The sequence below is a fragment of the Polyodon spathula genome, chromosome 22 (genome assembly GCF_017654505.1).
Source record: "Polyodon spathula isolate WHYD16114869_AA chromosome 22, ASM1765450v1, whole genome shotgun sequence".
In the NCBI taxonomy this organism is placed as follows: Eukaryota; Metazoa; Chordata; class Actinopteri; order Acipenseriformes; family Polyodontidae; genus Polyodon; species Polyodon spathula.
Window position 1 is genome coordinate 29,189,461 of NC_054555.1, and position 12,479 is coordinate 29,201,939.

Genomic DNA, 12,479 nt, shown 5'->3' on the forward strand with positions numbered 1-12,479 from the left:
TCATGCTGGCATGACAACGCTATATTTGGTAAATGTAGGCATTTCAAAATGAACAGCCGATCTGATTGAGATCAGTAGATTGAATGGGATGTTATCAAGCAAAACTACTAGCCTACTAACCCCTAACCCTAACCCTAAAACTAACCTAATCTCTACCCCTAAACTTAACTGTGTTACTATTAAAGTAATTTGTACTATTATTTCAACACGGCTTTTTAGCGCCCTCTAGCGGCTACTATATCCGACGTCCATTAAAGCGCTTGAACCAGACCTAGTGTACTCTAGAGCAAGGCTTCTCAAACTCGGTCCTGTGGACCTCCTGTGGCTGCTGGTTTTCATTCCAAATGAGCTCTCAATTACTTAACTAGACACTTAATTGAACTGATAATTCGCTTAATTAGACTCTTTTACTTGTTTTCAGCTCTTGAACAGTTGCATATTTCAAGTTAGCTGTAACATTTGATATGTAACGTGAACTGCAACTGTTTAAGAGCTGAAAATAAGTAAAAATGTCAACTTAAGGAAATTATCAGTTCAATTAAGGTTCTAGTTAAATAATTAAGAGCTCGGTTGGAATGAAAACCAGCAGCCACAGGGGGTCCCAGGACCGAGTTTGAGAAGCCCTGCTCCAGTTGTAGGAGACTAGTAAGTACTTGCTGGCGCGTTCTTATGCGACGATTTTTGCTTGATAATGTCCCATTGAATCGACTTAATCAGCTCGGATGCCAGCGAGAAAAGTCCCCTTAGTCATCATGATATACAGTAGCATAAAACGTGTGTGTAAATGATTTGGCGCTTCGATCATGCGTGGAAAAAAGGAAGAAATACAACATTAAAGTCCTAAATCGTCTATATTTTATCTGAAACATTAAATGACGGCTTTTGATGTAAAGTCATGGTTAGCGGTTGTTTACATCTGCGGAATCCGGGAAGAACAGAGGTGCCAGATCGCAGTGTTTTTCAGTAAAAACAATAGACTGATCTTTATCTGTGTTTTTATCATTTTAAAAATAAATTAATAAAAACGGACTACCTCTTATTTTCTCCGAGAGAGCTTCTCCCTTCACACACACACACACACACACACACACACACACACACACACACACACACACACACACACACACACACACATATTAAACAGTGCTCAGACTCGCTTTACAATGGGAGTAGTTAAACACGACGAAAACACCATGAAACATATTTTTTTTTCTCATTGTCCTGATTGGCTTTGAAGTTCAAGGGAAGCCTGTTTGTTTGTCAAGTTAAAATTTGAAATGAACACAACAGATTTTGAAGCGTTTTGATTTGTTAAGGCTACATCAAAGTAGCTGTTTTAGAGGTATAAAACTAAAGTAGCTTCGTATCTTGAAAAAATGTTTGGGGCAGCAATGTACGACTTTAACGTTTACTGATTGCATTTTCATAGTATTACCTTTTGACAATCATCACGGTTTTATACAATTCTTATACAATTATAATTTCGAAAATGTTCATAAAGGATCACATACATAACGAGAGAAAAAAAACAAATAACTTTATTAAACAAATAACTATTTACTTGTCACGGTTACTTATAGTTTAACTGGACAGTGTCAGATATTTGAATGAAGCAATAACACTGTTAGACTCTGCCGGGTTGACTCGGCAGTTGCACGGCCTGGGCTGGCTGCTCTCGTCGGTTGGTTGGTTTTGGTCGATCATAAAATGCATTTGGACAAACTCTGTCTTCGTTTAGTATGTGCTGTCCAATAGGTGTGACCTGAACTTTCATGATGGCAAATGTTTATTTAAATGTTATTCACCCACCACCCAGTGTTTGACTAGAAATAGTGACTTGTGCATCGGGTTTGTGAAATCACAGGTTGTCCGATGAGCTGTCCATGGTGCTGAAATGCAGGTTGTTGGCATTCCAGTGTTAAATCTTGCATTCACAATTCCATACCACAAAAAACTAACTGAGCCCCCCCAGGTCTTTGCTTCACCGATATGCTATATTACTTTATTGAACCAATGAATTTCTTTCCACGTCTTAAGCAGTTCATTGTTTAATCATACCTACACAACCTGGAGGATTCCGGACCTCATGGATCAGATTTGGGCACCCATGTGGTAATGATGTCTTGTGTATGTTTTTCCTTTTAATATGACCGCTTCTTCGGGTCAGAAGTGGAAACCAAACGTTTCTCTTACAGGTCAGTTTAACCTCAGGAAAACAAATTGGTTTGTACATAAAAACGTAAATTGGCTAGAGAAGCTTCCATCTCCCATTTTCCATAATGGAATACAATCTGATATATCACCAAGCGTCTTATTCTCTTTAAGTCATGTCGCTGTGCTTATGTTGCAGGTCCGTGTATTACACGCCAAGGAATTGTTCATTTTATTTTACAATACACATATAGTTTATGTTGTGCCTTTGAAAATACAACGTATTACAATGTTTAGTGTTAAAAACTTAAAGTTAATGTCCTTTAAATGTTAAAATAGCTCAAACTTCCATGCACTCTTTATTTTGCTAGTTTGAATAATTTTGATATAAAGGAGGTGAAAGTTTATTTGTGTTTTAAAACAGTACATATCGCAGAAAAAAAAGAACTGTGGTTTGAACTTGAAACATGACGTCCTTTGAAGAGCACAGGGCCTTAGATATGCGTTGAAATGCGTTAATTTTTTTAAGCTTACGTCCATGCCTGACCAGCTTTTGCTGAAAATCCGAAGGTGCCGCTCGATTCTAGAAATGCTCTATTTCATATTTGAAAATATCTAGTTTCCTGTTTGGTAGATACCATAGAATGGAATTGTACACAAGAGTGGCATAGCTTCCTTGTCGAAATCTCTGATCTGTGATAAATTGTAGTTCCTCATTTAATTAAAATAAAGGAATAATTTATCAGGTAGAAGTAAATAAATTATTTAAAAAATGCCTAGAAGGATACATATATTTAGAAATAAGTATTTTAAATAAATACATATAGAAATGAATGTTTATATTATAAATGTACAAGTAAATTAATAACATTGATAAATAGCAAGCCATAAACAATCTGTCATATTAATTGATTTCGCTGATGCTTATATCCAGAGCAATTGACATTTGTATATCTATACGTGTTTCATTTAAAAAAAAAAAAAAAAAAAAAAAAAATACAACGAGACATTGCTTTACCTAGATTGATCCAATAAAATACCCGACTGTATAAATTAGTAACTGTGTGTAAAACAAATAACGTCGCAATTGTAAATGGTTCTAATTAAGTGTTTCTGCTAAGATATAAAATACCATTTTTTTTAGGCCTGGTTGCTATAGGATTGGAGACTGCCTGGTAATACCAGGTACTTTGAACTTTGCTTTGGAGTTTTACTCAGTGGTGTGGTCGAGGGTATATGCAGGTAAACAGCGTTTACCCACTTTGAATTTGGGCAATATATCGTTTACCCACTTCTCATATAAGGGATACAGAGTTTACTCACTTCTACTCTCCTGTGATGTGCAAATCCTTTGTCAGAGACAGTGTGTTTTAACGGCGAGCGTCTGTGTTGTGTTTCAGAGAATATATATATATATATATATATATATATATATATATATATATATATATATATATATATATATACACACTAGCTGTTTTGCACCTCGTGTGGCCAATTGCAGATGAAAAGATGTAATGTACTTTCAGAAAGGAATACCATTTAATTGTCCTTGACCCAAATAATAAATAAATAAATAAATAAATAATCCCCACCTGTGACCAGCAAAGAAAAACTCCGACATGCAGTGCTCAGAGAAGTTATCTAATTGAATTCGAAGACACTTTCTCATTATTATTGTTTGGTACTGAAAAAAAGAAAAAAAAAACGCGTACATTTCAAACTTTGCATATGATTCGTATCAAATTAACTTTATACAGGGCATATTTGTATCCGAATATTTGAAACTGGAAAACGAGTGGTTGCCATGCACAGGCATGATGGAAAATACTGTACAGTGGCTGCATCTGGATTTGTCACCTTTTTTAATATGACACTTTTGTCCAAAATCCATGGCCGAACATATATTTAAGAAAAAAATCAAACCGCGCTCTGTTGCCTACAAAAGTACCACGAAATGTTCCTGTCAGGACAATTGAGGAAGTCAGTACCTCCGCTCACTTTTTTTTGGAAGTAACAAAAACGCTTCTTCACTGCCAAACATGAACTGCTTTAGATGTGTAATGGCTGCAGTATAGGATACTGACCTTACGGTTTCGGTGTTGGGAGAGGATTATTCATTGTTTTATTAACAATAATATGATAAGCAATCAGACTGCAGTGTCCTGAAAGGAACATTTCGTGGTACTTTGTAAGGACAGCCTGTAAAGGAGCGGACAGAAAATGTTCTCTCTAGGAACTACACCGCTCCGCTCCCCCGCTCCTTATCAATTAGCTTGCTCCGCTACGCTCACATTCTGGGTGTTCCTAACAGCTGAGAACCTTTAGCACTGACATGCATATGTACATATCAATATATTAGTGCAAGTTAGAAGCACCTTTCCAATTGTGCCGATGTGCTTGATGATTGACAAGGTTGCCCCAATTGCTTCTCCTAACTTGGTCTTTTGTGTTTGATATCACCCCTTTAAACGGCTGTTGCGTTTTTCAAACTTGTTTTTTACATTGTGTGTGTGTGTGTGTGTGTGTGTGTGTGTGTGTGTGTGTGTGTCAGGCATGTGCAATGGTAACTGTGGGATGGATCTTTCAAAGGGCATATTTCTTGTCCACATCACACACCCATCTCTTCACAACATTAATAGCACTATTAGCAGGTGTTTGTTGTGAAGCGAATGGCACAATCCTGCCTCGCATTCTTTGCTACTGCCATAATAAACTCTGAACGGTTGTCTTTGCCTGCTTTGTACGTTTATGGAAATCTTGGGTAGCAAATAGGGTGAGGGTAAAGATTGTAAAAAAAAAAAAAAATGGGGGGGGGGGGATGTAAAACCACCAGTCAAATACATGTTAATAATAAAAACATTCATCATTTTAATAATAATAGAAATATAGTATATCATTTCATTTTTAGGGTATCCACCAGAGCCCACCAGATGGTGCTGTGGGACCCCCTACTGCGGCTCTTAATCAAAATAGCAGATGCTCGAAAACGGGGAGTCAGATGCGTTTTAAATTCACTTAGGTTTCATGCGACTATCGAGGCATCATCTTCTGAAAGGGGTCAAGCATGTTCCGAGAGGGGAAACGGGGCGGGGGTACCAATAAACAGCAATGCCATTCGAAACCACAATGCAGACACCTGACACAACTTTGAGCTGCATGTATTGGGGTTTTAAATAGAATTGACGAGAAGAAGCTCAGTTGTGTAAATATTAGAACACAGTTTTTAATTAGATTTTTCAAAAACCAGGATTCGGTAAGCCCTTTGACATTAATTAGACTAATCTAAATGACATTTTAGTTGAAGTGCGTTGGTCAAAAATATCAGTTTTGGAAATATTACCTTTTGATATTTACAGCTGCATAATAACATGTTACAAATGCTTGAACTGCTGCACGCCTTATTTGTTTAATAGCTAAGGCTAAATTACTCTTGCACGCTGACTTACTTACTGACATGCATTTACAATAAACAATTCAGTACTAGCGTGTTGATATGACAAGGTCATAGAAATAAACGGTGCTGCAATACTGGTGGTGCAATACACCAGTGTGACGAGAACAAATCCAAACACATTTTTTTTTCCCAGGAAGCATGAGACGAGAGACCGCACCTCATATTAAATTCTAACAGACAAGTCTTTTTGAATAACGACCAGACATGTCGAGCTACCCATTGATAGAGTTAACGATGTGCAGACTGGAAACACTTGAGGTTTTTCGCAATTCCTCCCAAGTTTTGAAAGCCTTCGGGTTACCAATATGAAAAAGCAACGCGGAGTTTGATGGATCACACACATTCTTAAAACGTCCCTTCATATGACACTTTGGCACCGACACGTTGTTTGGAGACCTTTGAGCCTCTTGCTAAAAAGCGAACGACAATTTCTGTTCTATTCTTCTCATTGATTTCTGCATGGCGCGACTCACCTGAAGTTGAATCCTGAACTTCTTGTGAGTGATTGAGTTAATAAAGTATAAAGAGTCTATTGCTGGAACTGGCATCAGTCTAGTACCAGTCTGCATCACAAGGACGATCTTGGATACGATACGTTTAAGTTATATTAATCCTTATATTAATCCTATATTAGAGGCCTAAAAAGATTTTAAAACAGACAAGCTTACTGTAACAAAAACAAAACAGCTAAAATCAGAGTATGTATGCCTATAATTAAGCTGTAACTGGCAAGACAAATGCATATCATTGCTTTTCCTCTGTTTGCTTGCATATCGAAGAGGCTGCCCACAGCGACCTGGAGCGGTGCAGATATCGACTGTTTTTATGCATAAGAACACTCCTTATTTATAACATTGAGGCGATCCGTTGTTCCCGTGATTCTGTTCAGCAACTTGCTATACAGCTCTGCATTTAAAAAAAATAAGAAAGTGGAAATTGATCGATCACGATGACGTTCAAATAAGTTAATTAGTCTCACAGGGATCAACCACCGGCAAAGCAGAGGTAGTGTTTGTTGTCACTGCCCATTGATAAGGTGGGTTAAGGCATTTATAAAAAGATGTGTGTAGCCAGTAACACATTCTCAAGAAATCTGGACAAAGGGCAACATGGTTCCTTTAGCGGTCCCGTTTAATAGCTTTGGAAACGCGTTGTTGCTTTTGTTTAATTGTGCCTTAGCCACTGTGATAGTGATTATTAATGTGTCGGTTTTCACTTCCATCATAACAACCAAATCCCTGAGAACCGAGAACAGGTTCATTTACATGATGAGCACATGCATTAGTGACTTTGGTACGGGGGTTTCGTGGTACTATCTTGGTATTTTTGATGTTGATGATACCGCAACTGGAAAAAACACGACGTATTTCATTTCTTCAAACTTCTTAGGGCTGTCTTACCTGGTCATCCTAGCGGCTCAGGCAGACCGGTACCACGCTGTAGTGTCCCCTCTTCAATACAGCAGGAGAATGACGGCAATGAAAACCGTGCTGGTTGTATGTTGTCTGTGGGTTTATGCCTACGCCATCGTGGCTGCTGTAAACCTGGTTACTTCAGCAACCGCCGCAAAGATCAGCTCTATCGGCACGTTCGTGTGCAATGTGAGCACCTTGGTGATCATGCTAGGGCTCAACATTAAACTGTATCTGATTGCAAAGTACCAGCTCAACCGGGAGCCCCCTTCAGCAGAGCGGGAGCAGAGGAGGGCATCTCTCCACCTCATAATAATCGTGGCTGGGTGCTTTCTCTTGGTTTGGACGCCGGTTTTTATGTACATTATAATTTGCAATTTCACGACAACACATTGTTACGCATTTGAAAACCGTGCCACAGACCCGCTGAGAATTCTACCCCGAGTGAACTCTGCGCTCACCCCCTTTCTGTACGTGAGAGGCTGCACTCCTTTAAAGCGAGCGCTGCTTGGCAAGGTCTGGAAATGTTGCGCCACCTCTTTTGTAAGGTGAGAATTGTTACATATAACTGCATTGGCTCTTATTTTTTCATTTTAGTTTGTCTTATCTTACAATGTTTTAATGGTTTAATTGTTCGTGTGTGTGTGTGTGTGTGTGTGTGATAGTTTTGCGATCGCTGTGGTGATAGGCGCAATTGAAACGTGAATGGAGTTCTGTTGTATTGTATTGTAATGCATTGTGTTGCATCGTATTGTATAGATATCGATTTATAATGTAGGTTCTGCATATTTGGGAACGCGTATTATTAATTCTATGTGCTGACATGCTGGAACTCAAAGCTAATAATATAACATGCTGATATTATTTAGCTCAAGATTTGATGAATGTTATATTGCTGTCCAATCAGAAACGATACCAAGAATACGAATTCATACATGGCTTTTGTTTTTTAACACTGTTCATTAACACCAATCTGTGTTCTTATTGCAAAGCCAGGCTGGTAGAATTGGAACCACCTGCTGGCTGATGGGCAGCTCGTTATTTAAATCCCGTTCCAGGCCTTCTAAAGTCTTTGCCGGTTTGTTCCTGAATTCCTCCCAACGTCACCTCTGCAATTGCCGCTTCCCAGTCATGGAGACCCGGTGTTGTGTAATATTTTGTATCCCATAAAATGCATCATCCCCTGCGTATTGTACTATATGAAATCAAGCTGTTTTTTGATTACTAAAAAAAAAACACAACCCCCCCCCCCCCCCCCCCCCCCCCCCCAAAAAAAACCCCATTGTACTATAATAATGCAAATATGGACTAACCCTCACCAGTTACCTAACATTGGAAAAAAATCGCCAGACCACCTCATTGCATACAGTTCAATAAGCAGGGGGTGCAGAATTAAACGGGATGCAGAATATTACCCAACACAGGCAGCGAGAGCCTCTCCTGCTGAAGGGCAGTTGCCAGCTCTCCAGACGGGGGAAACTTAACCAGAACACAAGCGCAAAGCAATCTATTCCCGCACAGGCATTGCCCTGGACAGGGACATGTGTCTTTACACAACTTTATTAACAGTCTATATATTTACATATACATTCACGAGTGTTTGTATAACATTACTTGGTAATGTCTTAACATAGTCACCTATTTCTTTGACATCTTACCCTTTTATTCTGCATTTATTCCAACAGGAAAATAAATCCGGAGACTGGGGAGAGAGTGGATTCCAACGAGACCAGTGTTGCAGTGATCTGCAAGAATTGATGCGCATGCGTTCCACGTGCAATCGAGTTACTCTGCTGTGTATTGAGTTAGCAATGGGAGTAGTCTTAACACATTTCTAACGTTTTGTGTCAATAGAAATTATTCAGAAGTCTATAAAATACAACCTAGTCAAAGATGTTAAATTAGATTGTATTTACTCTCGATCAAAATATTATGCATTGAAATGTTTTGTATTTAAATTTTGTCTTGTTTGTTGTGTTTATTTTATCAGTAAACGTGCCTCTTTCCTCCTCGGATTGTCTTAATCCTCTTCACAATGTGCATGTAAAGTTTGGAACGTGTTTGATAAATGCAAATGCTTGAAATGAAGAATGTGACATTGCATATCTATTTTACTTCCACCTTGAATAGCATGCTATTAATACTAAAAGCGATTTAATAAACGAGTCTGTTTAATTAGGTGTAAGGCCACTCCTGTCCGAATAGCCTATAATTGCCTTCAGTGTCACTACGGGGGGCGTGGTATGCTAATTTTAACCTCTCAACAGTATGACATCACAATCCACTGGTGTCTGCCATTAGTGGGTCGAACCGAGCAGCTCAGAGCGCGACAGACCAGATTTCACCTGTGATCCGAGTGACCTGATAAATCGTCGCTCTGAGTGGCTCAGCTACTTACCGTACCCAATTAGTATAGCGGCAATTTGATCTGTCGCCGAGTCTCGCTATGTAGCTTCTAATCGAATTGCACGCCCGTGTTTTCTCCAATGTATTAGGGTGGGTAATTTGACCACAATGAGAAATCGAGCCCTTATTAGACTCCAGGGACTGTGCTCACAATCAAGCTGTAACTGCACATCACTGCACCCGAAGACAAGGGTGTTAATGAAGCTGGTGACTATAAGGTAAACAGACATGCCAATGCCACCCGCTGTTTGATTAAACCCTGGAGGTCATACACCACCAAAGAAAAAATAAAACCTTTCTTATTTCCTAGAACATTAAGCCGTAAGTAACGCAATAAAAATTATGTTGGTTACACATTTCGTGGTGGGCTCGCTTTTCTGATGACACGATGCTGCATCATGCCCTGGTTTCACAGCCTGCACACACAATGAACCCCGATGGATTGTGACAGTCCAGGAGAGCTTTAATTCATGTCTTGCGATTGTTTACACGGCGAGGTATCCCTGAGGTGAACTACTTCTTGGTACATTCTGGGAATCGATCACTGGTTGGTAGAACATGCGCGCTTACTCGCATGCTGCAAAAACTACGACCGAACAGCAATATAGGTGGGAGATATGGGCTCTCCGCTGGCGGTCCCGTCTGATAGATTCAGCGATGTCTTGCTGCTTCTCATGCATTTTGCCTTAGCTACTGCAATCGTCACGGCGAACGGCTCTGTTTTAATCCCCATCTTGATAACACACTCGATGAGAACTGAAAACAGGTTCATTTACATGCTCAGCACGTGTATTCCTCATTTCGGTTCCGAGGGTTGCTGGTACTGCGGCTGTTTGCCAATCTAACAGCTCGAAATCTGCTTACTTCATCAATGGCCACGACAATGCGATCAATTAGTGCATTCATAGGTACTTTATTTTCGGTGTCATTGGCGCTAGGTCTCAAGATTATCTTATATATGCTTGCCAAGTACCAGGTACCCGGGGAACCTCCTTGAGCTGAGAGAGAACACAAACACGCTTCTCTTCGTCTCTTCTTTTGAGCAGCCAGTGGGTTTATTTTGGTTTGGGCCTAGTTCTCCTGCAACTCCTGATTTGCAATTTTTCGACATTCACTTGTTTTACTTTGGAAAACACCGCAACCCTGAAACCCAACGCTCGGGCAACATTGTAGCCAAGGCTGCAATTTACAAAACGACCACCAGGTGTCAGGGGACTCCTTCTTTGGTACAAAGTTGCAATTCCTTGGTTTGCTCGCCTAGGGACAAACCCGAATAACACCAATAGCAATAGCTCTTAGATAGCTGCACTGTGTCTTGTGCATCAGCTTAATATTTTATTTGAAAACGTGAATATAAAATAACGAAAACCCTTTATGAGTGTCATCTTATTTATTCATAACATAGTCTGATATGGTTTGTGTGTGTGTGTGTGTGTGTGTGTGTGTCTGTATTTCATTTTATTTGATTACACATCCTGTATTTATCCAGTGTTCATATATATATATATATATATATATATATATATATATATATATATATATATATATAGTATATCTAATATATATATATATATAATATATACTAAATTCCCCCAGCCTTTAATAAAGATTCGGAAATTATTTTCTATTGTTATTCTTTTGTTTAATTATTATGAATTATGTTTTACATATTGTATTTTCTGTTCCCGATCCAAGGATTGTTGTTTAGATCAATTCAAAATCAATAAAGGAGGGAAACATATATATATATATATACACACACACACACACACACACACACACACACACACACACACACACACACACACACACTGCAGATGATGGATGGTGACGGTGTTTATATATCCTACACAGACAATACATATTCTGTCACTGTCATTGTAAGTTACTTGAAATACATTTACAAGGCAAATATTTGGATGACGCGATCAATGGACGAGTTAACGCCGAAAGAGGCCAATGGAGTCAAGAGAAAGATAGCACGAACAAGACCTGGGAGGTTATCAAGAGGCACAGCCTAGTAGACTAGAGGCCAGCCCTGGATAGTGGGGGAGGAGGTCTGGCTTGTGAGCTCACCTCCTTTCTCAACATCTGCAGTTTGTTCAGTCAGGAGCCCTGGACCTGGATTTGCTTTGCTGTTATTTCTTGGTTACGGGTTCCGGAGCGGCTGGCTTGTGTTTTAACCAGCTTCATCCGATAGTGTAAACTGTGTCAGTCCCAGTGTAGGGATGCACTGGTGTGTGTGTGTGTGTGTATATGAGAAGGACTGATTATCCTATTATTAAAGGACAGCATTGCAACAACACGGCACTTTGGAAAATCTGATCTCTGTTAATTGTTAGAGCTAGACATCTCTTTTTAAATAGATTTTTAAGTAAATAAGGTAAAAACAACACATGGTAAAAAAAAAAAAAAAAGAAAAAAATCTTAAAACGCCACTCGCTAGGATTGTTGCACTAAAAGTTTTCGATTTGTCGAGTAATGTACGAGTGCACAGGCTGGACAGTTTACACAGCAAAGCACAGCAAGACACACAGATTCACAGACCATTGAAAGCTAGTGTTCTAACAGCACATTGGGACGAAACAACCTGCAATGAGTTTGTGCGTTAGCATTCATTCTGACATCCTGGGCTGCAGGAAACATTGTTACAAATTCATTTTAGTTTGTAATCTGAAACCTTAATATTTATTTATTTATAAGATAGTCTGCAAACAGTAAGACAACAACAAGAACAACAAGAACAACAATAATAATAATAATAATATAATATATAATAATAATATACACTAGGTACAAAGTATTGATTTAAATTCTCGCAATGATTATTCCAACAACAACAAAAAACTATAAATTGTATTTTATTTATACTAAAATATCTAGTTTATATATATATATATATATATATATATATATATATATATATATATATATATATATATATATATATATGCATGCATGCGTTTCTGTTTCTTTAAACTGGAAATTCTTGGCTGTTGTAAATCGCCGGATGAAATGAGCGTGGCTAACCGTGAGAAATAGGTTACAAAGTA

At 38.7% G+C, this 12,479-nt stretch overlaps 1 protein-coding gene across 1 annotated transcript; it reads left to right on the forward strand.

Annotated features, from left to right (window-relative positions):
- The first annotated feature begins 6,717 nt into the window (after window positions 1-6,717).
- LOC121297077 (adenosine receptor A2b-like) lies at window positions 6,718-7,572 on the forward strand. The gene has a single exon (XM_041223086.1). The coding sequence runs from the start codon at window positions 6,718-6,720 to the stop codon at window positions 7,570-7,572; it is 855 nt and encodes a 284-aa protein (XP_041079020.1).
- The last annotated feature ends 4,907 nt before the right edge of the window (window positions 7,573-12,479 follow it).

What these genes read in the sequence shown, in the direction of transcription:
- LOC121297077 (XM_041223086.1), top strand. Translation starts at nt 6,718, where the DNA reads ATGGTTCCTTTAGCGGTCCCGTTTAATAGCTTTGGAAACGCGTTGTTG.